This window comes from Misgurnus anguillicaudatus, chromosome 16, assembly GCF_027580225.2.
Source record: "Misgurnus anguillicaudatus chromosome 16, ASM2758022v2, whole genome shotgun sequence".
NCBI classification, from domain to species: Eukaryota; Metazoa; Chordata; class Actinopteri; order Cypriniformes; family Cobitidae; genus Misgurnus; species Misgurnus anguillicaudatus.
This window is the reverse complement of record NC_073352.2, coordinates 12,190,001-12,216,754: the sequence shown is the minus strand read 5'-3', so window position 1 is coordinate 12,216,754 and position 26,754 is coordinate 12,190,001. Positions and strand designations below refer to the sequence as shown.

Below are 26,754 nucleotides of genomic sequence, written 5' to 3'. Positions count from 1 at the left end.
TTATGTAATGATTGATAGATTATAGCTCATGGTGATTTTAAAATGCTTAAAAAACAATGAATGATTCAAAAGAATCATAGTTTAATAAAATCTTATTAACCAATTTAAATATACATGTAAAGCAGTTTTTCTCAACCAGGGAGCCAGGGTCCACAGGGTGGCCTCAACAGATTTCCAAGGGGGCCTTAAAGGGACTTCAACCAAAAATAAAAATTCTGTCATAATTTTCTCACCCTCATGTTGTTTTAAATCTGTATGAATTTCTTTTATCTGATCAACCCAAAAGACGATATTTTGATAAATGATGGTAAGCTCACAGCTGATTGTAACCGTTGACTTCCATATAGGAAAAACAAATATGATTGAATTCAATAGGTACCGTCAACTGTGTGCTTACCATAATTTATTAAAATATCTTCTTCATCATTAATCACAATAGGTCCATAATATTTGTTTTCATACTATGGAAGTCAATAGTAACAGCAGCTGTGTGCTTACCATCATTAATCAAAATATCTTCTTTTGTGTTCATCAAAATAAAATAAAAACTCATACAGGTTTGGAACAACATGAGGATGCCTAAATGATGAGAAAATTTTGAATTTTCACTAAACTAACCCTAATGTGACTTAAAAAATCAATATACCTCCTATTTTTTTTTTTAATAAACATACATCTGTCTAGTCAAGCCAATTTCTAAAACATTATAGGTAGAAATAGAGTGAGTGTTTTGGGGTCCTTGAAGCGAAAAAGGTTAAGAACCACTGCATGTACATGAATAACCTTTATTAATGTGGAGATAACAATGAAACATGAAAAACAGTAATGTAAGAGAAACAAAAGTGTAAGTGACCTCGTGAAGGTTACTCAGACCCACATCAGACTACTGTCACCGCAGTTAAAAGTGACTGTAATAGGACGCGAGGTGTAATAACTCTGTACTGCCAATAGGCTGCAGTACATGTTGTAAACAGGGTCACCACTGATCTGTCTACTGTAATCTCCATTTTGAATGTTTTTATGGTTTCGGGTTTTATGGCACGCCTCTTTTCTCATGGCAGAAACGAGTAAATTGCCTGGATTATCCGTATGGTGTTATGAATTCGGACTTAAACGCTGAACGACATTTGATCTGCGATCTTTTGCACGATTTCTCCTGCATTTCTAAAACGACCTCAGACTTCTATCTGCGGTGAAGGTTTTCATGTTATTGCTAATTGCTAACAGACGGAACATCAACAAAACAATGTCAGATGAATCAACAGATCGCAACAGCAAGGTAAATATCCAACGGTACGTATTTCTCTACGAACTTTAAGTTTTCGTGTGCGCGTAAAAACAAATAAAGAGTCCGAAAGCGTAATGCAACTACTTATGGATCAGTTGGTGTCGTATGTTTCTCCCCCCGCGGTTCATTTGTACGCGCTGGCATTTAATCGTGCATGCTGTCAGCGCGATTTTATGAACTTTAAGACTTTTACGGGGCATTTTCCGTTGTTTCGCGTTCAGTTTGGAAATACACAGATTGTTTGCTCGTCGGTCTGCAGCGGATTAGCATTGGGAGTGAGTAGGCCTCTGTGCGTGTCACACACTGATCCACGCGCAGCCTGCTGCTGCCGCGAGCGCGCAACTATGCGCGGGGCAAGGGCGCGAGTTTTCGCAGAGTTTTGACAGATTTTTAGTTGTCAGTGTATATTAGTCGATAGATTTATGCATTTACCTCGTAAATCTTTATTTTTGCGATAAAGTTTGTGTAATAAATAAAATTAAGTTAGTTTTGTGGCAAATATTAAAACTGTCAGTTAAATGCAAGCTAGCGTTAAAGTAGGCTATGTGACATAACCATAACTTTATATTTACACTATATATTTCTCTTTATACGTAAAATTAAACTTTACACAGCTCATCTAAAGTTCTGTTACATTAGCAAAATACGTCATGTTTTCGTCATAACTCCTGCCAGTATGTTTTTTTGTTGTTGTTGTTTTTAGGGGGATTTATATTTTTATTAAGTTTTAACTTACTTTTACCAAGATATCAGTATATTACATGGTTTCATTGTATTTGTTTTGTTCTACCACAGTAATGCAAAATGGATCAAGGAGGACTAAAGAACGTCTCCAAGAGAGATGAGCGATTGAATACATTGGATTACAGTAACAAAAGATTACAGAGCCCCATGTCTGTCGCCCCTGCCTCTGTGGTTCCTCAAGCCAGTCCACTGATGCAGCCCGTTTCGGGGGACCTTCCTAATGGCGTGAGCAATTCGCCATCCCTGGAGGAGCACGCCATCTCCGCATCCTCCACTCTAGGTTTGTTTGCAGATGATTCAGAACTGAAAATGCTTGGGAAGGACCAGAGGGTCCAGCAGCCTTTGGCTTCATTCACTCTAGGCGACAGCTTCTCAGGTCTGGAGGCCAGCATTGCAGACCTGAATAGTGCCTCCCCTTCAATGGACTCCCTGATTGGTGGAGTGGACCCCAATCTGTTTCATTTGAAAACCGAGGACTTTTCTCCCATGGATAAAGGCGATATGGACCTTGACCAAGATGCTTTTGGAAACATTGGGAAGGACGTTGATGTTGGTAATCATAAGCTCTTTAGTGACAACACTCTGGACCTTCTGCAGGACTTTGAGTTAGAAGGCTCGCCCTCTGACTTCTACGTGGGAGATGACGCTTTCCTCTCCAGCATAGGTGAGGATGCCCTGCTAGGAGACATGCAGACAAGCTCAGAGAGAGAGTCAAAGCCTGCGCCGGTAAGCACCACCGTCAACGGTGCAACCGGCTCCAGCACCAACACAGTCAACAGCACCAGCTCGCTCACTGTAAAGGTGGAGAAGGACTCCATAATTCAGCTGTGTACCCCAGGGGTCATCAAACAGGAGCATGGTAGCGGGACTAACTACTGTCAGGCAAGTCTCCACACCACACCCATTTCCATTTGCGGTGTCACCACTTCAAGTGGACAGAGCTTCCTCTTTGGGACTGGCACTTCTTCGGCTGCAGCCAATCAGCAGAAAGAGCAGAAGCCTATCTTCAATCTGTACACCCCTCAGACATCATCTGATAACGGTTGGAACCGGGGCCAGGGATATGGAAGCGGGATACAACAGAGGGCCAGTGAAAGCTTTTCCAAATCCTTCACAACTACCTATGCCAGGTAAGCCATGCTCAAGGCCACCAGGATGGTCAGTGGTTTAGGACCATGTCAAGGTGTATTAAATATTTGATGTAAATGGACAGTTCCCACTGTCATGGAAAACTGGCAGCATACGAATATTACTAAAATGTGGATTTCTAAGTCTGAGAAGTAACGCTGCACGATATTGGAGGGAAATATTCGAAAACTTGCTCAATAATGCGACATGCGAAACAGTAAAACTTTTTTTGTAAAACTTTGTTAATCAGTTTGAGCAATATTAAAGTATATTTTAGGAAAAGATAGCATCACTTTTTTGATCTTGCCAGTCTCTTTACAACCGCATCGACCTAAAACTTTGACTATACTAACTTCTTGTAGTATTAAAATGATTCAATTATTGCAATATGTGTCTTGCAATATGCACATTTGTAAGATGTAAAGCAGGGATCCAGCACGGTGGCCCCCAACCGAAAATTTTAGGGGAGCAACCAGAAAATTTAGGGGCACACGCTGTAAATCAACATGCTAACCAAATATACACATTTCTACTCATTTCCACTGTATTACTAATAAATACTTTAATGATACTTGCAGAAAGTACAATGTGCTGTTTTCAATTTCAGTGTCACATCACAAAAAAAGGTCAAATTTACTGGTCGCAAATGAGCGACTGGATGTAAAATTCAGTGGTACACTGTCAAATTTTGGTGGCAAAATGCCACCATTTCGGTGCAGTCTGGAGCCCTCTGAAGTCTTTTTTTTACGATTTTCTGTTTTCTACATAAATGTAAAGGGCATTCTGTGAAAGTATAATCTCAAGATTATGAGACTTTAGCCTGGATTTCACATATTTCGATAATTTACGATAACATTTCTATATAGCTGCCTTACATGCACGTTGTAAGTGCATTCTTATCAGATGAAAAGAAAAAGGTCAAATGTAAGTCATTTTAGATTTCAAAAACAGAGTAAACAACATTTCTACTTTAGTAGGCTACATGTATATCCTGTCTGGCACTTTTAGGCTGATGAAAAACCGTGCAGTTTATTTCTTTACAATCTCCCTAAAAGAACAGCCAGGAAATTAAACTGTCTAAATTACTGCAATTAGACATCATTGTGTCACCTTTGAAACCACCATGCTGGTGTTTAACTTACGTTAAACTAGTTTAAGATGCTGTTAGGTCAGTTAAAGAATACAATGTCGTACCCAGAACATTCAAATAATACCATGCATCATTTTCTTTTACACATTCATGTTCGATCATGCTTTTCTGATATCTCTCCGCGCCTATTTGCAATGACTGACATGTGTGAGCAGATATCCTAATCGTGAATTAAATGACAGTGGAAAACTACTGCAGGAATATTTAGGTCAATGAAGGTGCATAATCCCCTAGCATTTAAAGTGTATCCCGGCTTCTTTTGTTGATACACAATCCTTTAAGTGTTTACTGTATGTCTTACAACAGGGAAGTCTGAAGATGCCAGCACTTATGAGGGAGTTATATAACTGACACACTAAGCTGTATGATCTCAACAGAGAAGCGCTCTGCAATTTAACTCAAAACCTGCTCGTCCGAACCTCTCGCGAGGACGACCGCCTGCAGCATTTCCACAGATTCTTAAAGACATGGCGAGCGTACAGGCTTTCAGGAAGTGTCTGCTATTTTTTTCTATTAGCGACACACCCACCGAGTCGAACTTTTGCTAGATGCTTAAAATAAACACAAAGAGTGTTTCCTCTAATGACAGAGGCAATGATTCAAATGCGTCCTCTGTGACCAGTGAACTGATATAAGAAAACTGATAACACACTGTAATCATATTTACTTTAACTTATTAAGTAACCATAAAATCAAAATTGACCTAGTTTACTTTTTCAGTGCACGCACTTGGGCATGTTGACACGGCCATGATTTGTTTTATTGCGATCCTTTTTAAAAATTTAGTAACTTGCTCCACCTCTGAAACGAATTTCAGATGTTCCCTTGGCTGTATAGGCTATTGGTCAATTTTTAACCAATAACGAGGCCTAGATTGAATCTGAAACATCATGTTAGGGTTGCAAAATATTGAAGATCAATGCAATAACTTGCTAAATGTATTTACATTCATGCATTTATCAGATGCATTTATCCACTTACAGTGCATTAAAAGGTATACACAACCTTTTGCGCTGCTAATTCAATACGATATCGCTTTAAATGTGTAAAATCAATTTAAATTATCCAAATGTATTTAAAAGCTGTAAACTATATTACCAATATACATGTTGTACATTCTTTCTGGGAAAAGAAAGCACTGCTGTCTCTGTCTTAGCACTCTCTGCTTTCTCCATTGACTTAAAGGTGCCAATGAATGCATTGAAATATTATGTTAAATTGTTCTCTGATATCTACATAGAAGGTTATTTAGTGCAAAAATATCCAGATACTGTTGTACATGTCCATTTACAACCCTAATATTTGCCCCCAGAATTAAATGGTATATTAATACCTTATTTGAAAGGCTCATGAATAATAATGTTGAGCTCTGCTCTGATTGGCTGTTTCACAGAGCAGCTCCTTCTACGCTGTGTGTTTAAACAGACCTTATGTTTGAGCCTGTATCAGACGAAGATACAGATTTTGAGATTCGTTTTTTCAGTATGGACCTGCAAAACATAACTGTAACTTTCAATAGTAGAACTTAACTAAACGCTAGCATATAGCATTGACTAGCAAATAGCGCTAACTCAGCAGTCACAACTTTGTTGTTAGCATCGTAACAACATTGTACTGAATTTAATTACGGCTGTGACGGTTGTCATAACCACCGCACCACCGTGGTGCTGAAGTGCGACCCGTGGTGGGGAAGTGGGCCCTGCGGTGGTGTGCGCATCAAAAACTATGAAAAATATAAAGTACAAACTCGGCCAGTCAGATGTCACACACACACATTCTATAAACGCCGCACCACCGCGGTGAATTGGTGCGTTAACATTGCGGTGGTAAAAAACTGCCATTGTCAAAGTCCTAAAATTAATGTTAGGCCCATGCATCTCAACTGTTATGTCACCGTCGGTGTAATGTTGAGATGGGCCTGTTTTCCAGCTGTCTTTTTTACATTAGAATGAGGGAACAATCGTGTTTAAGGGCTCACGATATGACATGACCATGTACACACCTCTTATTATTCATCTATGCCTAGGTAAATATAGTTTTACATTCTAAGGCACCTTTAAAACTTTTAATAACTATTAAAGGAACAGTATGTAGGATTGTGGCCAAAACTGGTATTGCAATCACAAAACTTGTGGCTAAAACCGGTACTGCAATCACACAACTGGTGGCCAATACACAACATGACAACATAAACATCACTTGAGGGCTGCAACTCCACTTTTTAAATGAGAATATCCTGGCCATACCACTATTGTCAGTGATATAAATATTTGAAATTAAAATGATTTCTTAATGTCTAGTGACATATCATGGCCATTTTATGATTAATTAATATAAATTTCTTACATACTGTTCCTTTAAGTATTAAAATCAATCAGTTATTGCAAACTACTGCGATATGCATAATGCGATATGCACATTTGCAAAAATAATATACTTTTTTAAATGCACTTCAATGATTTAGAAAAATTCATAAAAAAATTACTTTTAATTTGATAAATATGTGATGAGTACGGCGCTGAAAATCGTAATGGCAACCTTAAAGTGCATCATAGAAATGTCTAAAAAGTTATTGGGTCTGGGTAGAAAAACAGATTAGCTAGTGGTTCAGTCACAGAAAGGAGGAACAGATGGTGAAACCAAAGAGGGGTTTCATCTTCAATTTACATGTGGGCTCAATTATCAGGCTTTTGTGGTCTGCAGGTTATGAGTGGGAGTCGGGTTTGTTTGTGATTTCATCTCGACCTGTGTGACATTTAGCGGCTTGCAACCAGCTTATACAGGAGCTGTCTCTTTCACTCTCTCTTTCTCACTCTCTCTCTCTCGTGGGTAAGCTTTACAAGCACGGTTGCCATCAGGTCAGTGGCGCCACTTGTTTCTCACGCAAACATGGAATCAGTTCACACCCATTTCATATTTTGTCTCTTTTTCAATATGGTCGTCTCTTTTCATCTTGAATGAAAGATTTTAACGGAGCCAAACCCTCAGATTTACATGGAATCTGACTCACACATTCTTCCTGAAATCATTCTTGGCTTAATATGACTCAAGATGGATGCCTCTCTCAGGCAGCTGTGAATAAGTAGCTTGTTTTCTCTTTCTCCCCCTTGTCTCTCTCTCCTCCCTCCGGCACACACCCACTGAGTATTTTTAACTCTGCATAACCAGTCCCACAATGAGGACCTTGGACCAGTCAAAATATAGGTTTTTAAAAGAGGAGCCTATCTTACAAATATATGGATACTGCCACAGTGTTCTTGAAAAACTGTTTATAATTAGGGCAAAGTTTTTGGGTTATTAGGGTAATTATATTGAGAAAAACTTATATAAACTGCTCTGAACCTGAAGGAAAGCAGCCCTATATTACTGCAGTGCAAACATAAAGCTCATTTTAATTTCACTGGCCAGATGCTTGCAGTTAAAGGGTGATGGCATAAACCATATGATGCATTTACACAAACAGTAAAAGTCATGGAATATAAAGTGTAAATGGAATGGCATCTGGCTTATGCTTTTATTTTCGGTTTAGCCACAGCTCAGTGGACAGAGCCAAAGGATAAAATTTATCAGCAAATATCAGCACAGATTTAGTTATTTGCACTGGAGTAAATTGAGATTGCATAACTTGTTGTAGTGGAGATATCAAAGTCATGTTACAACGGCAGTTTATAAAGTCCCACTGTGGGGGAAATCATATTTTTATTGTTGTTTATATTAGAGGTCGACCTATATGTCACCATATGCATTGTGTGAAACCGAATTGAGCAGTTATGTGTCTGAAACTGACGAATTTAGCTTCATATTTACATATGAAGAGTTCATTGCAAAACGACATAACTCCGTTTTTTTAATTGTTCAGAAATCTCTTTTTTTGTTTGTGCATTCCAATTAATTTCAATTCAACTGCAGTTGGTTTGTTCATAACTTAAAAAATACAGCTAAGTTGCACCATAAAACAAAATAATAACATGATAACATAATAAACATGTTTTGACAAAAATGTAAAAAAATGGATTTATCTCGTTTTGCAACGAAACTTCATATATATCTATTTTCCGAGGTGGTGCGAAAGAGTGGAGGCGTGGACTAATTTGCATATTTATATCTATTGTCAGAGCTGTGCGGTTGTGTAGAGGCGGAGACTAATTTGCATATTTATTAAGGATGCATGTTTCTCACGTTTGTCTTAATGTTTCTCTGAAAGTTATATGAATGAACACAAGGATTAATGCACTGCATGAGACAGAGTGAGAGAACAACACATATTCACTATCATACACAATAAGCATAAATATGTTGTTTAATGTTTCTTTCAAGTTTCAAATGAATACGAAGAGTTACAAGATAGAGAGTGAGAGACTGACAGAAACGCGAATGTGTTCAATATGTGTACACAATAAACTTAAACATGTCATTTGATCTGTATCTCTAAAGTTTAAGCATTAAACGTGTTGTTTTATTACAGATCATTTAAATGTGCTCGTGTGGTTTGGTCAAAAAGTAAACTTCTGAGTGTTTGTGGACGTGTATTTTATTGTAACATGCTGAAAATCATTGTGCTGGTTTAAAAGCAGCATGGGACCTAAAAGTCTTTATTTTTATTCCACAATGTTCCCAGTCTGCTGATAAACATGTATTTAGTATGCATAAAACAGATGATTGATTTTTTAAACTTGTTCAAATAATGCTTAACATCGCTCACTAACTTCTTTCGTGAGAGAATCTTCCTTGATCCTTGAGCGCTTGAGACTCCGCCCACCTGAGCAGCTCATTTGGATTTAAAGGGATACACACAAAAACGGTGCATTTTTGCTCAGACCCATAAAATGCCTATTTTAACATGCCACAATAAATTACCTATATGGTATTTTGAGCTAAAACTTCACATATGTACTCTGGGGACATCAAAGATTTATTTTAATATCTTAAAAACGTCTTGTGGAATGTCCCCTTTAACTGATAAAGTTCTTGACAACGGGGAGACATTAAGTCTCTTAATTGAATACCTTAAAGGCACAATATGTACGGTTTTTGCATTAAAATATCATGCGAGACGAGGTTGGCTGCCTTGGCAACGAAATAACATCTGCAGTGAATCTGATAGGGTCCGATACAGAAAATGCAAATACAGAATGCAAATGCAGAAAAATCTTAAATTGAATCAAATGAAACATTCTCTGTTTTAACCTCTCGACGTGCACTCATTCGCGGGCGTGATGACGTCGTTTTTTTAAACGCTGCTAACAATATCTATATAGCCTACTGTCTCTACAAACATTAATAATATTAATATTACTATACATCGTTTAAAAGGTCTACGGGTTTAGCATCAGTGTATGGTCTCTGTTTTGAGATACAGATGCTCTAGCATCATAAATGTAGTATTTTGTTACAGAAGTCCAGATGGCAACATGCAAAATATAAACGGGACTTCTTACCTTAGTGTTAACTCTTAATATAACGATCGCGAGGTGAATCCAGACTTTTTCAGATGTGTGAATAACCCATAAAAACCTTCTAATAGAGTTCATCAAATGACCATTTTTGTCCATAAATGCGTATAATCCATGAAATATAGATATATAGTCTGTTGTTTACATCAGATTTCGCGTAAACGTGTATGAGATGGAGCCGCAGCGGTCATGTCAGCTGGGGTTCAGGGTTTTTTCAGTAAGTTTTACATTTGAGGTGTACGCGAGGGGAGTAGGATTTGTCCGGGGAGTCGGATATCGGTACAACACCTGCTTGCTAGGTTTTCACTGTAGATAAAACTTTTATCTCCACGGAGAGTGTAAAGTGGACGCTGAGGTTTTGTCACCTTTAACTGGGTTAAACTCAAAGTAATGTTGATACTTCCAAGCATTAAACGCTGCATAGTCGTGTTCTCTTCCGCGCTCCATGTTTCTCTTCATGTTAAACACTACACTGACTGACAGCGCGGCGCTCATACGTCATTGTCACTCGACTCGCGTCACGACACGAGAGAGTGTCAAGAAACAAAATCAAGGTTAAATAACGCAGTAACGCAGCCTGCTTACGGGGAAGTAACAGTAATCTAATTACTGTTTTGCAATTTTAATCCCTTACTTTACTCGTTACTTGAAAAAAGTAATCGGATTACAGTAACACGTTACTTCTAACGCGTTGCTGCAAGAATTGCCGCGGTGACAGAATTTTCCCACCGGTTAATCGGCGCGTCACAAACCCGGTGATCCCGGTATCACCGGGTGGGAGGGGCTTATAATTGCGCATGCAGACGTGCACATTTTACTTTCACTTTTGAATTACGCAACTGTTTAAATGCAGTGCTTGAGTACGCTGCGTTAAATTGCGTATGAATTTACGTGCAATGCGAGTGCAACAGCTGGTTTAATTATAAGTGCTTGAGTCAATGTGTGCAGGTTATTCTCACAGAACCCGCCAGTCCCAAGCAGAGCAACCGGCTACTTCTCCATAAAGCTCTGCTTGAATGATGGGTTTATAATTTTTTTTGATGAAAAACACAACATCAAAATGATCTCGCTTATATTAAACATCATATATGTATATTATAACAAAAACGAGTAAGTACGCGGCTTCTGCCATCGTCTGGTCGGTCAGCTCGTCTCGCACAGATAAATGAAATCTGACACCGGCTGCTCTGTGACGTGACGCGCGTTCAGCTCCGCTTCAGGCAGCAGACACATTCAGTTATTAGTGTTTGCTCTCTCTAACAAAACTAAATGATTTAATTACACAAAAATATCAAAACGACGGTGAAAGACAGTGTCGCGGTGGGCAAGTGATCTAACCGGTGAGAGGCTGAAGCATCGGTAATCACTGTTTCACTGACTATCGCGCCAAGCCTAGTTACTGCCCATCACTGGTTGTGTATTATGGCATGACTGGAACAGTTATGGTTAATATACTGCATACAATTTATAGTGACAGCGTTGTGTCCCTTTATGCCTATTCATACATTTTGCTAAAATGACCACGTACTGACTGACAAGCTTAAAATGACTTTTAGTTACTTCTGCATTAAGTTTTCCATATCGTGAACAGTGTTTCCCACAGGATTTTGAGAGACTGTGGTGGTGATGACGTCACCCGCTAATTAGCATATATGTGACGTCATCATGTCGTGTTTGATCTAGTGTTGGCACCTGAAATATGTTTCACTTCTACTCTTTGATCTGTATCTGTATTTGATCTGTATTATATATCAAATTATATTTTAAGCCAAATTAAGCTGTTTTAAATAGTGAAATAAAAATGTAAATGGGAATCATGAAAATTCTATTTGTGGGGGCCAGTGTTGATTCTGTGGTGGGCCACCACAAATAAATCAATGTATGGGAAACACTGGAGCTTTTAACAGCATCTCTGCATTAGGAATGTCGTGCTGGTTAGTCGTCATCACAGATATTTGACACAGCAGCCAACCCAAGTTTAACTACAGCTATTAAAGAGGACGGCCTCCATCCGTTTTGTTTTTCTTTTCTCTCTCTACCTCTCTTTATCTTGCTCTTTCTCTTGATTACTCAATGTCTCACTGTTCGATTCCCATAGAGCAGAAATCTTGACAGTCAGCAGAAGTGGATAATGGATGTAAATCACTGGGTTATGAGTGCTTTAGCACACAGGCCGCTGCCTGAAACTTGGAGTGCCATTGGATTGACCTACTTTCCCTTCTGCACCACAGCTGAACTGAGCAGATCTATCATACGTTGTGTCTACACTGCAAACCAGCAGTGCGACGCGACAAAACTACAACGCCCCTATAAGCGCAAACAGCGATTTTATCAAAATTTGGGGATATTATTACGTGCAATATCCTATCTGGTATGTCAATGCAATCCATGACCTCTAGTGACTTGATTTTGTCAAATTCCCACAACAGTAAAAAAAAAATCAAATATAATGTTTAAGAAAAAAAGATAAACCAGAATAAACAAGTCTTCAGTCTAGTAATGCGAGTCATTGCCGTAGTTGTTGACTGTTAATGGTTGTCAACTACTGTAACAACTTGCCACATTGATAAAGAGATAAAATAATGTGCGGTAACTGGTTTGCATATTATTATTATTATTAAATAGCTTTGAATGAGGTTAATTCGATTTAAGAGTTTGTTTCGTAAAGGCACGTATTGTGTTTATTTTTAATGTTTATTGCTTGACTTTGAACCTTTGATGGCTGGTTTCCATAAAAAAAGAATGCAGATAATGTAACGGTATTTCAGGTTGGGCAAACCAATGTGGATATACTGGTTGTAAAGTAAATGTGACCTACATTTCAGTCTTAGTACCATGAACCATGAGTCATGGAAAGAACGAGGTCCTTGTGTTTCGATTATATATTCATGGATGAATTTATAGTGCATTTGAAGCTTTATTTTAGGAAACTTTGTGTTTAAAATGCAGGACCTTCGTTTGGGCAGCCTGATGTCTCGTGAAGGCATGCATCTTATCTCAAAAACATTCAAGGCTTTAAAAAGAATTTCAGATGCAGCAATGGCATTCTTAGCTTCCTCTTTCTGTTTTCATGCATTTTTCTGCAGGGTGAGAGACGTTTCCTTTTTATTGCTGTTTTTGCATTGGTCTTGAAAAACTTGTAAAATGCATGAAATGCATTAGTGCAACTTAAACAACATACAAAATTTAGCAATGGTTCATAAAACAAATAGATTGTGAGTTTTCAAACTTCTGCTTTGTGTCTTTGGTCAGATAGCAGGGTAGTGCCAATGGAAGAGTACTGTGGAGATCAATACATCACTTCCAGGTTATGTAATAATGCAGAAGTTGTGCATTCTGTGGTTGTCAATTGCAGTCTGTTAATAAGCTAATAGAAATATAAGAAAATGTGATTTTAGCAGAAAATGTTTACCTTTGAAAAAGTTTTCCCGTCATGGTGACATGAACAGGCTGTTGTTGTCTATTTAATAACATGTTTTTTCCTGCAGCAGTCTTATGTTGCTCCGCAGATACCACTCGCTTTAGCAGACTTTTCTAGTTTGTTTTCTCCATATGAATTTTAGCCTTAGCCAACTTCAAGATGAATGCGCAGCATTGTAACTGCTTAGTAATTGGTCAGAAATAGCGTATCATTACGAAACTTGGTATGATTCTCCAGCACCATGCTCTAAAGGTTTCAGCGAAGTTTAGGGCCAGCAACAATTTAGCAAAATTTGTAAAAATTGTTATAACCTTCGAAAAAAATGTCATATGGTAATTGGTAATGATGAATCTGGTTTTATTTCTTTTGGTTAAACAAGGGGTTTCAAAATCAAGCTGGCTTGGTGCCATTTCTCAGATTAACATTTCATCGCAGGGCCGCAGAGCTATTTTAACGTTCAAAAAAGTACAATATTTCTGTAAATGTACTGTTTAAATTCTATTATTTAATGTATAATAATACTTGAAAATATATAAGCAGTAAGTTTTAATTAAGCAAAATCGCTCGAGTAGGAGTGTGATATAGCTCTATATCATCACGGCTGTGATTAGGCCAGAGGCAATCACAGCCGTGATGATATAGAGCTATATCACACGACTCCGAGAGCGATATTGCTTTTATACAACAGTTCGACGGCACACGTTTGAAAAACGAAAACTAGAAAACAACAACGGAGTTATTTTAAAAGCCTCTTTGTTTGAGAACTACTTCTTCCGCCACGGATTTAAGGGCGGCCAGAATTACAGGTAACAATTTCGGCTGCTTTGAATCTCATATTAACTCAATAGACGGATTCGCCGTTTTTAAATATTACAATTTCTTGGTCACAAAGTGTAGTTTTAAGATTAGTTCAGTCGAGAATATATATGTATTATATTTAAATCTACAGTCGATTAGTAAAGATAGCAAATAAATGATCAATGTCCACATATAAAAGTTGCTCTGCTTACCTGCAGTTCCACTGTGTTTTCGCTTTCTGACGAAGAGATATTGCTCCAGAAAAAAATAGTTTACATTCCTCTTTCCAAGTGTTAATCGTCCACACGATGTGACAAAACATTACTCCCATTAACTTTAACGTAACATCCAAGAGCGCTGATCTTTGACGGAATAATAACTTCCGATTGGGGATTCACAGACTGATTTATGAGCTAGTGAACTAATGAGACACACGGAGAGTGTTTAAAAACAGGGCGTCTGTGTTTTTCCATTCAGAGATGAGCCTGTTTAGGACCTCCATTCACTAGGTGGCGGAATGATACGAAAGGTGAAGCGGTTACTGTGCCGTTATCAGTACAATATCGCATAGCTCTTAGCCAATCAGATTCGAGAACCAGAAAGAACTGTTGTATAATATACATTATTTTATAAAAGTAAGTTAAGGTTTTCTTAACCTTATCTTAAATAACTAAGGCCTATACTAACAAATTCAATTTCTGAATACATTAATGAACTATTATTATTTTTTTACCACCAGTAAGTGTTTATGTTTTGATTTATTTTGGATTGTTTTCAGTCATTATTCAGTGAGTATTGACTTCCATCTTTGTTTTTCCACAGTTTTAATGAATTTGCTATTATATATTGAAAAATAAGTGAAAGTGATCCTGAAACTTTTGAAAGGGTAGTAAACTAAATGAATAATACTGTTCTATGTGTAATTGCATAATATATATATATTGAATTTGTTAATATAAAATACAACACATACAACACATATGGGCCTTTGTCAGGTGAGGTCAGAAATACTGGAGATTTTTTTAATTCGCTTCATTTCCGTAATAAAAATGGTACGTTCTTCTTGTGTGACCAGCTGCAATAATAGGTCTCATAATTAGGACTGGGTTAAAAGGTCTCTTCAGAGAGGGCTTGTGAGGAGTGCCCAATGGCCCGGGGCAAGCGTGAATGATGCTCGGGACAGTTGACAGAGCTACTGTCACGGGAGGCTGAGGCAAAGTTAGATCCAATAGTAGTTTATTAGATAAATCCAGGCTAGAGGTCAGGGCAGGCAGCAAACTAACACAGAAACAAAATCAAGGCACAGGTCAAGACACATGAACAGGGAAACAAGAAACAGTGGCTGCGTCCGAAATGTCTAATTCAAAGGCATGAAGGATAGTTATGCTTTGTCATGAAAGTTTTGCAAGTGTTTCAAACCATACCAATTTAAATATTTAAGCAAAGAAGACACAAAACAGATCTTGAAGTGCTGCTCAAACGCTGTTTAAAAGGGAAAGGGAACTGTAAGGGAACTGTAACAATGTATCTTAAAAGGTAACACGATGTAACCTTCCTCTAACTTGAAAAGTGTCCCCACATTTTGTCCTTGAATTTGAGGGTATTGGACCCGGAAAGTCCTTGAAAGGTCCTTGAATTTGAAGTTAACTATGGTGTGGGAACCCTGGCTCAAGTGTAAGAAAACATGAACTTTACCCTTTGCTTGTACTAGCAAGCTGTCTGAAGACTTGAGATCCAGATCAGGCTCGTGCTTTCGAGGTGCATGCAAACAAAATGGGTGAAAAAATGGGAAAAATCATAAAAAATGCTGGCGCTGGCTGGCAGCTTTTTAAAAAAAATCCGCTGGCAGGGAAAGAGTTAAGAGATTTTTAGTTTAAAAATGTATGCAAGTATTTTATACCATAAACAATGTAGTTGACAATACCTGACATCCCATGCGGGGTCGGCACTCCAGCTGATGCAGTCACCTCATGGATCAATGTTCTGAATAGAAGACAATTTAATAACAGTCCCTGGCATCAAGTCTTTCACGGTGAGGCATTTTCTCTGTTTTCTTGTCAGTAATGATACCTTCGAAATAGCGCCTCGGTGACATCACACACAACAAACCCACGTGTTTGACAAAGGCACATAAGTAAGTTTTTTGAGTGTGTGGAGGCTGACTCGATGATGTCATTCACAATGGTTCACGGCAGTGAGCAGGCACTGCTGCTGAGCTACATGGTTCTGGTTTCCATGGTAACAAGGACTTTAATATTGACTAGTACATTCACGGTCTCTTCAGGATTTGGGTAGTTTAGTTTTGTAATGAATAAATCGGCTGGTAAACAAAAAATTGTATTACACTTGTGCCTTCTACAAATCACATTTTATCACTTAACTTAAAAACTCTGTTATTGCTAAAATCAATGTCTTGTTTGGGAAAACGAACAGTATAAAAGTAGTTTTTATGTTTTACTACTACTGAACAGACAATTATATACGAGTAAAAATACTATTGAAGCATAATCATAGAAGACAGATTAAAGGACATAATTTTATACAATTAAATTCAACTGCAGGCAGGTATGCACATTGGATTATAGCTCTTTATAACTCCAGTTTATATGTTGATAAATGAATGATGTTCTTTTATAAAGGCAATAAAGTGCATTCCAGTGAACAGTCAAAACAAGCGTATGAGTACAACACTAAGATTAACCTTGGATGAACTGTTGAGCAGTGACGTTCTGCACATTACTGTAGGGATTAAGAGACAGTATTATTTTTACTATTATTACCGTAGGCCATCAAGTTTACATAACACGTATCCAATCAATGTTGTTAACCTTTACAATTTGCAAATAATACTGTTAAAACAGGTTTTACAACTGGAATTGGGTAAGCATCAATAGTGTAAAACGTCAGTGCAAGATAGATAACACAAGATTGCATTGTTTACACTTTGTAAATGTAGAGTCTGCATGTTTTTTATAGTCAAGTCCTCTTCTGAAACGCAACAGCTATCAAATATAGTATTTAAAGTTCATCGGGTTTGTGGTGAAGTGCACAGAGTTTTCAGTAACCCATGCTGGAATGGTATGCGGCAGGTGATGACGTCACTGAAGTTGTTGACATAAGCAGAACCGAGGCTCACTGTCATGCTGTGACTTGCCTGTTGTTTACCTTAAAATGATTGTGTATCTTAATTAAATAGTATTAACAAAAACTTTACATTATTTAGATAAAAAGCAGTTAAATTCGATTCTGTTGCATACTAAATCAAGAATATTTAGTGTTGTTTTATTTACTACTAGAGCTGTCACGATTATGAAATTTGGCTGACGGTTAATTGTCTAAGAAATTGTGACGGTTATTACGATTAATTGCCTGTTTTAGGGCTTTGACTGTTATGATGATTAATTGACTGTTTTTTGCTTTGACATTTAATTCTCATACATTTTTTTGTTCGTTCATGAAATCATTTTACACATTTTTGTGGTTATTTAAAATAAATCTTTTGCAAGGTTTATCTGGCAGTAAATATTATAACACATATTTAAAAGTAATCTGATATGGTCTCTTTATACAGGCGCTGCAGCTCCCCCTTGTGTTTTTTAGAGAGAAGTGCAATCATTGCGGTGATCGGAAATCATCACGATGAGGTCAAACAATTGCGATGAGATCATTATTTCACCATTGTGACAGCCCTATATACTACATCCAGCTTTGGTGTTACTTTAAAAAAAAAGTTTGATTATTTAATTGGTTTGTAGTTATTTCTTTGTAGAACATCTCAGATTCCTTACATTTGTGAAATAAAAAACTCTCAAATTAAAACAATTATACAAAAACTTTTTTTTAATGTCGACCAAGTGCATCCAAGAATTTGCGGTTTCGGCCCAGAATTTTTTTTTCGGTGCATCACTAGTAGTTATTGTGTAACATTGTGTGTGTATTATCTAAAGAAATAAATTATGTTTACTTTCCCTGGTTTCAGGTTTCACCTATTAATCAGTGGCGGCTCGTGACTGCTCTTCCGCAAATTCCAAATAAGTTTTCGGAGTATCATGTGTGTTGCTTGCGTTTTCAAAATATGTGTTTGTTGCATCATGTGAACCATGTGCATCACGTGTTTTGTCAAAATAAGTGCCTTCTGCACAAGCGTGAAAAACGTTGATCATAAAAGAGATGCTCAAGTTCAGAAAATACACGCAAGACACTCCCTTAACAGTAAAGTCTGATTACGCATGAGATTATGCGAGTATCTGGCAAACACAAGCGTCTCTTTTATCATAAACCCTTTAGACGCATCTGTAGCTGGCACTTATTTTGACAAAACACGTGATGCACATAGGATCACTTGAGGTGCAGAACACATATTTTGAAACTACAAAGCACACACGACAAGCTACATACATGTTGTGACGAACTTCGCATCGAGCGCCCACGAAAAAGAAGTCACTATGATGCTGATATAATGCATTTAACAAATGAAGGGAAAATAATTTATAATATAATAATATATTGTTTAATAAAAAAAACACATGCATGTATAGCATGACAAATAAATAACTACGCTTTCATAGCTTTCGTAAAATGAACTAAAAGACGAACTGTATGTTGATGCGTTAAATTCTGGAGGGAACGTCAGACAGCGTGGCATAATGACGTGTGCCAATAATCCAGTTATGTTCTATAACTTGTAAAACGGAAACTTGAAAAAGATTTGTGGATGCCTTGATGATCGAATGCTTGGTCTTGTAGTCTTTATTTAAAGGGGCTGCAGGGCTTGTGTAGACTAACCCCAAGTATTGCATAAGTTAACCTCATGAAATATTTTAAATTTGATTGATGGAAAAAACTTAACAATTATAGTTACATTTTTGCTACAAAATAAACCAATATAAAGCCATTTGTTTGGTGTTGCTTTTGTTTTCATAGTCTTATTTCAACATAGAAGAAGTTGATAGAAGCAGTGATTTTGCTTGGGAACTAATGTGTCAGAACCAAAGTTTATATGACTTTGGAATCATTCTCTGGAATCTTCTCGAGCGGAAGACATTCCGATATGCCGAACCACGTCATAGCTCATTACCATAAAGCTCATTACTCATTAAACTTTACTCGATGCTCACACAGTCCAAGATGCGCCATGTGACTTCTGGTCACTTATTACTGTCCATGTAAATGTAATCGCTACATTATTCAGTAAATTCAGCATTTGGGTGTTGTTTTAAAGTTTGCTGATGCAGACAGAAAAGCTTTCTGCAATTAATTGACTTTGCTAAATCCAATAAATAGTTCATGTTGCTATCCACCTTACTTGCTACGGCCCCATGTTTTTCTTTGTTTTTCAGAACCTAAATGAATTTCAAAGTGTTTTTGGGGATTTCTGATTACAGTGGGAGCGGATGATGACTGAGGTTGTCATGTCCACTCCCATGGCAACCAGATAATGACCCAAAAGTTTTAAATGAATAACTCCACTCGGCTTGTGTAATATCTTTTAGTGTCCTGAAGACATTCACTCATCTTCTTTTTGTTGTGGTTATTGTTGTTTCACATTATTTATGTTTAAGTTAATGTCCTAAAACTACCTAAACAAGAGAATGTGCACAGAAAAAGAGGCACGGTCAATAATTTAATCTAATAATGGATTTTAGTTTGTTTTTCACCAAACATGCCCTCAGGACACTTAAAATATATGACATGAGTCAAGTTATTTGTTTAAAACTTTTGGGTGCTTTTGAAGCTTGAAGAGGCGGTCACCATTCACTCCCATAGTAACCTGAAAACCCAAAACAACACTTAAAAAAATCTTAATTAAGGTTTTGAAGAACAAAGTAACACATTGGGGGTTCAAACGATATGAATGCGAGTAAATAATAATGAAGTTTTGGGGTGAACTATCCCTTTAAGTTTCACAAATTAAAGTTATTTTGATGGTTAGATCAAGTAGAAAAAATCATTAAAGGGATAGTTCACCTAAAAATGAAAATTCTGTCATCATTTTCTGATCTTCATGTTGTTCTAAACCTGTATGAGTTTTTTTATACGATGAACACAAAATAAGATATTTTGATAAATGATGGTAAGCACACAGTTGGCATTAGCCATTGAATTTTATTGTATTTGTTTTTCCTACTATGGAAGTCAATGGTTACAATCAGCTGTGTGCTTATCATTTATCAAAATATCTTCTTTTCTGTTCATCAGATAAAATAAATTCATACAGATTTAGAATAACATGATGAGAAAATGATGACATTTTTGGGTGAACTATCCTTTTAAGGTTACAATTTGATGTTGTGTTTTACTGTGTATAGATCTATTTTGTTTTAGAAATGTTGACATTTTTGCACTGATTCTGAGGCAATATTTTGCACAGTGGACCTAAACATATTTAAAAGGGGCCATTGCATAAAAATCTGACTTTTTCCATGTTTAAGTGCTATGATTGGGTCCCCAGTTCTTCTGTCAACCTAGAAAGTGTAAAAAAGATCAACTCAGTAACTTAGTTTTGCTAAACCATTCTCTACAAGCACATGAAAAAATGGGGTTGTTGAAATGTGGCTCTCCTTATGATGTCATAAGGAGCACTTATTATTAAAATACCACCCCTTAATCTGCACTCTCCAATCACAGCACTGACATTTAGTGCAGAGAGAAAGAGAGAGAGAAAAAAATAATTCAAAGCACAATTGAGTTTTAATTGCAACAAACCACCATCATTGTGATCAGTGTTTGCATTTCATCAGCTCATTTGCATTTTAAAGGACACACCCAAAACGGCACATTTTTGCACACACCTAAAAAGTGTCATTTTTGACATGTTATAATAAATAATCTATATGGTATTCTGAGCCAAAACTTCACAAATGTGCTCTGGAGACACCAAAGATTTATTTGACATCTTAAAAAAGTCTTGTGAAATGTCCCCTTTAAACATGATTTAAAAGTGAGAATTTTAGTAGCTGCCACAAGATTATAACAAACAAACACACAAGTTGGGACACGTTAAGAAGTTTATGAATAAACAGACATTGAGTTTTCCGTGTGGGCCTGCTGTTAGGTCTGTGCACATACCTGTATTATTTTTTAACGCACAATTCATTTATTACACTATGTAGTAACATCAACAAACAGCACCCCAAATCACATTTAGCTTATAGTCCTTAACTTTAATTGTTGTTTGATGATGAAGTGACACTACTGTCCACAGAATGACTGTTAGACTATCAGATCTAATCTCTTATTAGTGCGCAAGCGTCATGTTGTCTAAAGAGGATGTGCAACTCTCCGTTCCTCCTTTGTGCTCTCTGCACTCGATTCATTTGCATGCAAGCTATTGTTTATTTATTCCATTACACAGTATGGGGCCCACTTCTCTCCCTTTTTCTCTCACGTTTAATGCATATGTAGGCGTTGCAATTGTGGCTTTTTGCAGCCAGTATGGAGGTGGAGCAGTGCTAAACTCTCAGGCTACATTCTGCAGTCGCCCCCCGGTGGCCAGTCTTTACATCCTCCATCATCTGTCGTAATCACTGTATTGCCATGGGAGCCGAATGAAACCACTTGTTATGAAGTTCTAATATTTAGTAAAAGAGATAAGACCCTCATATATTTGATAGTTACTCCCGTTGAACGTGTGAAGACATGTTTTCACATAACTCTTCTCTGTTTTTCAGGCCTGAAGATAGCACTGCCACCACTTCAGCCGTGGGAAAGTCCGGCGCTGCCACACACAAGATCTGTCTGGTCTGTTCAGATGAAGCTTCAGGATGCCATTACGGAGTCCTCACCTGCGGAAGCTGCAAGGTGTTTTTTAAGAGAGCAGTCGAAGGTGAAAAATACAGCTGTTTTTTTCCATGCATGCTAAAATCTATAAAAGTATGACTTTAATCACCTTCTCTCATTTTCATAGGACAACACAATTACCTGTGTGCCGGACGAAATGATTGCATCATTGACAAAATCCGCCGGAAGAACTGTCCCGCCTGCCGCTTCCGAAAATGTCTCATGGCAGGCATGAACCTGGAGGGTACGACAAACTTTTTAAAATTTTTTACATAATTTTGTCAAGTCAACACGTTCTCACATTTCAGTCGAAATACTAAACTAACTCTTAACTTTAGCACGTAAGACCAAGAAGCGTCAGCCAGTAACCAGCGCCAGGTTAGTCCAGCAGCAGACGATTCCCGAGCAAAATCTTCCACCGCTCCCCGAGGCCCGGGCACTGGTGCCCAAACCCATGCCTCAACTGGTGCCCACCATGTTATCTCTACTAAAGGCCATCGAGCCAGACACCATCTATGCCGGATACGACAGCACCATTCCTGACACTTCCACCCGTCTCATGACAACTCTGAACAGGCTGGGTGGCCGGCAGGTCATCTCAGCAGTTAAATGGGCAAAATCCCTACCAGGTACGACATCTTTAACTAGATATTATTATGTGTGCTTTGAGATTGATGACTTTAAGGTGTATCATTTCACGTTTTCTAAGTATCCGTTTGACCTCATTTGTGCAGAATAGCTGAGGAAGCGCATGATTTTTCACATTAGATTAAATGGGCTATCATCACAGAAATCGTTTGTACGCGCTGAACGAAACCTGTTTGTCATTCCTTGCCTTCAGGCTTCCGAAACCTTCACCTAGATGATCAGATGACCCTCCTGCAATGTTCCTGGCTCTTCCTTATGTCTTTTGGGCTCGGCTGGAGGTCTTATCAGCAGTGTAACGGAAACGTGCTGTGCTTCGCACCAGATCTTGTGATTAATGAGTATGTCTCATCAGCTTCAGTTTTACTGCCAATATAACCTCAAATAAAGTTTCTAAGAAACAACAAGTAAACGTTAAACGTTTCTGCAGAGAGCGGATGAAGTTGCCGTACATGAGTGATCAGTGTGAACAGATGCTGAAGATATCCAATGAGTTTGTGAGGCTGCAAGTGTCCAACGAGGAGTACCTGTGCATGAAAGTTCTTCTGCTGCTGAGCACAGGTGAGCTAAACATTGATGCCTATGGAGGAGTAAAAGTGATGGTCGTAAAGCAATTTAATATATTTTAGATTTAGAATGGGGTCTTACAAGTCACAAAATTTTGTTTTTGTGGTTTTACAGTGCCAAAGGATGGTTTGAAAAGCCAATCAGTATTCGATGAGCTGCGAATGTCTTATATTAAAGAATTGGGCAAGGCCATCGTGAAGAGAGAGGAGAACTCCAGCCAGAACTGGCAGAGATTTTATCAGCTCACTAAGCTACTGGACTCCATGCACGACGTATGAATTTCATCCTTTATAATGCACATACTGTTTAGCATATATGTTAATATTGTAATACAGTGTTTCCCATTCATCACTTAGACCAGGGTTTCTCAAACTGGGGTTCGCGAAGAAATCGGAGGGGATTTCAGCGTTGATGAAAAAAATTAGGGATGCACCGATATTACATTTTTCCACCGATAGCCTACTATTCAGACTTATATTTGCTGAAAGCAATAGTTTGGTGGTTATATTAACTTGCATTAACTAAATTCTGAAGATAAAATGTTATAAATGTTATTCATTCATATAATGACCAATTATATTAAACGAAGTAAATTTGTGATGTTTCTTTACATTTTCTATATACAGAGCTTAAATTCGTTGCATTTTCTTGTTTTCTTTTAATTGACAGGATATATCGGCCATGACTATGGGCTGTTTTTTAACTATTCATATATTTATTATACATTATAACTAAATATTATTTTTAGCATCCGATACCGATTATTGGCCGATACATCGGTGCATCTCTGAAAAAATCTATTTTTTATGAAATAATAAAATGAAAATAAATATTTTAAAATGAATTTACATAAAATACTAACTAGCAAAAATATATATTTTATTTGTTTATTTTGCATGTCATGTGAATATTACACAACAACAAAATATTTCAGAAAACTCATGCAAAATACTACTCATATAAACTAAATAAACAAATAGTAAAAAATATGTTTTTGAAGTTAAACATGCAAATGTGCATAAAATTATGAAATATTTACTTAAAATCTCAAGGGGTACTTTAAATAAGTAATTAAGGTGAAGGGGGTTTGGCTAACAAACAATTGTGAAAACCCCTGACTTATGCTGCGTTCACACCAGCCGCGGTAGAGGCGTCAAGCGTGAGTGATTTTCAATGTTAAGTCAATGTAAAGACGTGTTGATGCGCGTCTGGAGGCGAAAGAGGCGTTTAGTGCGGCGCGGTAGATGCGATTCCGCCTCATTTGTGCGTCTAGTTTGTGCGAATGACGCGAGTTGAGCGTTGCCAACTTTGGCGGAAAAAACGCGCCACGTTAACCAATCAGGAGCTTGTTCTAGGAGTGACGTTATTACAGAAAGCGAGCAGAGTCGCAGAAGCCCCTCCCATGACGCGAATTTCCGCGTAAATGTCTCGATGACTAGAATTTCACGCGCGGCTTTCAGGCACGAATTAAGCGAGTAAACTCAAAATTTTCAAGCGGCAAACTAGACGCAGTAGATGCTAATTTAACGCCTCAAACGCGAATGGTGTGAACCCATGTTTCGGCCATATTCTTAAAACGAACCAAAATGTATTTTTATACTTCTCGTAACAACATAAATATCTGTAACTTTGTGTTTTGCGCCATTGTTTCATTGTTGCGACATTGTTCACAGTCAGTTGTCACCCTCGCTTACTGTGGGTTTACACCAAATGCGAACCGTGCAATTGCATCGCGTTACTCGCTCTAGATTACTCGCGGGATTTAACTTCATGTCATGCGAATGTTTCGCTCGAGTTGAATATTTCCAATTTGGCAAAGACGCGTTTGAGGCGAATAGCGCGCTTTTTCACGGCAAACGCGCCGCCCATATCACCTCATTCGCATTGCCCCACACGAGGACGCCTCTGATCATGTCTTTGCATTGACTTTGTATGTAATCTACTCGCGCAAATCGTTGAACTCGCATCTGTTGTGAACCCACAGTTAAGCTCACACGCAATGTGTTTATTAAACTGCTCAGACAGTTAATGCGAAGTGTATGAAGTGATGATGTCATTAATATGCTGATTAGGGTGTGATGTCATTTGGCGCTTTACAAATTTCATGTGGGAAACACTAATGTCCCAATTCTCACATTCCAGTCAATTTCGTGCTCGATATCTGTTTCGCTTTCTTACAAATCTGTTTCTCTTCAGATGGTCGGCGGACTCCTGAACTTCTGTTTCTACACTTTCGTGAACAAATCCCTAAGCGTGGAGTTTCCGGAAATGCTCGCAGAGATCATCAGCAACCAGTTACCAAAATTCAAAGCTGGGAGTGTCAAACCGCTGCTCTTTCACCAGAAGTAAAGCTCTTCCCATGCAGGATACCATGCCTTAAATGTCCACCCCTTTCCTCCAAGTCCCCCACCGCCCGAAACAGCGCACAAAGGATGGCCCGTGCTCGGGGGACGGGCGGGGATAAGTGGCTGTATGCAAGCCAGCACAGAATTTTATTATTAATGAGAAATTAAATGGAGGCAGAGGAAGAGACGGGTAATTAGAAGTCCTATAAAGCTAAGAAATGGCTGAACTGTTGAAATGATATAATCGTAAATCTCATGGACAGTAACAAATTATCCCATATATATATATATATAAATATATATTATACACGTTTACATTTTTCTTTGAAACAGATGGAGCGCTGCGCACTTACCAGATTCAATAGTTCATACTCAATTTTACGCCAATCGGAATATCTTTTTAACATTAACTGATAATGGTTTGAAATAATTGTTTCAATAATATGTAGAGTACAAACAGCTTCAGCCTAGTTTGAAAACGAAAGCATTTTGTATAGCAGCATATCTTTACTGTTTTAAAAGTCGATAACTGCTAACATACAGTACATATATATATATATACAGAAAAAGGGAAAATACGTGCCTTTTTTTAGCTTGTTTCAGTTTTAGCCATGTTCTTTACCTGCACCAGACCTTCTTGCATCCGTTGTGTTGAGACTTCATAGTTGATTGTACTTTTATACCCACTTGCACTTGTAATTTTTTAAAAATGGCCGTGTTTATTTTTGGCAGCTGTAGTGTGAACTAAAGTGATCCTTATGGCATGGAGATGAGTGTGATGATCGGCATTGTTTTTATGTTGTTAGGACTTCAGTGGAGAAATGCAATTCGTGCACTTTCACCCCTTCGAAATGCTTTAAAGACTGGTGTAGGTCTGTTCTGCATCTAAAACAGCCAATTTTTATTCATTCGCACCTGTTCATTTGTGTAGGAATTATGCAATGTGAATCATGAGTTTCAGATTTTCATCATTGTTGTGTTTGTGTTGTATTTGTTCCTTTATTGTCAATGACATAGTAATGCCACATTGTACAACCAAAACAGTGGATGCAGAAACAACCTCGGTCGCATACGAACGATTTGATTCTGTCTTTAAAAAAGGTCAGATAAGTAATAGCATACAATCACAGCTACACCAAACATCTTGTAAACAACTCACAACTCAGGCCCACTTCAAGTATGTAGTACCTCTCAAACTCTAGATTGTTCCTTGTATTGCAGTGTACACGATTTTCAGATCATTATTTTTAAACTAGGTTCAGACTAAACTGTCAAACTAACCTGTTGTTTTGCTCTAAGCACTTACAATATCTCTGTTTAATCAGTCAAACTGTGGTTCAGGAGCAGGGTTAACTCTCTGGGAATTTCTACTCACCTATATTGTATCTGTTTGTTTGTTTGTTTTTCCTGTGCCAAACATATATTGATTTCAATTT

General features: G+C 37.8%; 1 protein-coding gene across 2 annotated transcripts in view; it reads left to right on the top strand.

Annotated features, from left to right (window-relative positions):
* The first annotated feature begins 967 nt into the window (after window positions 1-967).
* The window catches only part of nr3c1 (nuclear receptor subfamily 3, group C, member 1 (glucocorticoid receptor)), a 25,940-nt gene continuing 153 nt past the window's right edge, over window positions 968-26,754 (top strand). Inside the window, exons 1-9 of one of the 2 annotated variants that reach the window (XM_055178057.2) lie at window positions 968-1,279; window positions 2,084-3,162; window positions 21,653-21,807; window positions 21,889-22,005; window positions 22,100-22,390; window positions 22,603-22,747; window positions 22,837-22,967; window positions 23,088-23,245; window positions 25,170-26,754. The exon at window positions 25,170-26,754 is cut by the window's right edge and continues 153 nt beyond it. In XM_055178057.2, coding sequence (XP_055034032.1) covers window positions 2,093-3,162; window positions 21,653-21,807; window positions 21,889-22,005; window positions 22,100-22,390; window positions 22,603-22,747; window positions 22,837-22,967; window positions 23,088-23,245; window positions 25,170-25,322 — 2,220 coding nt within the window. In that variant the 5' untranslated portion in view covers window positions 968-1,279; window positions 2,084-2,092 and the 3' untranslated portion in view covers window positions 25,323-26,754. Of the gene's footprint in view, window positions 1,294-2,083; window positions 3,163-21,652; window positions 21,808-21,888; window positions 22,006-22,099; window positions 22,391-22,602; window positions 22,748-22,836; window positions 22,968-23,087; window positions 23,246-25,169 lie in introns of both variants that reach the window. The other variant, XM_055178056.2, reaches the window with a different exon arrangement.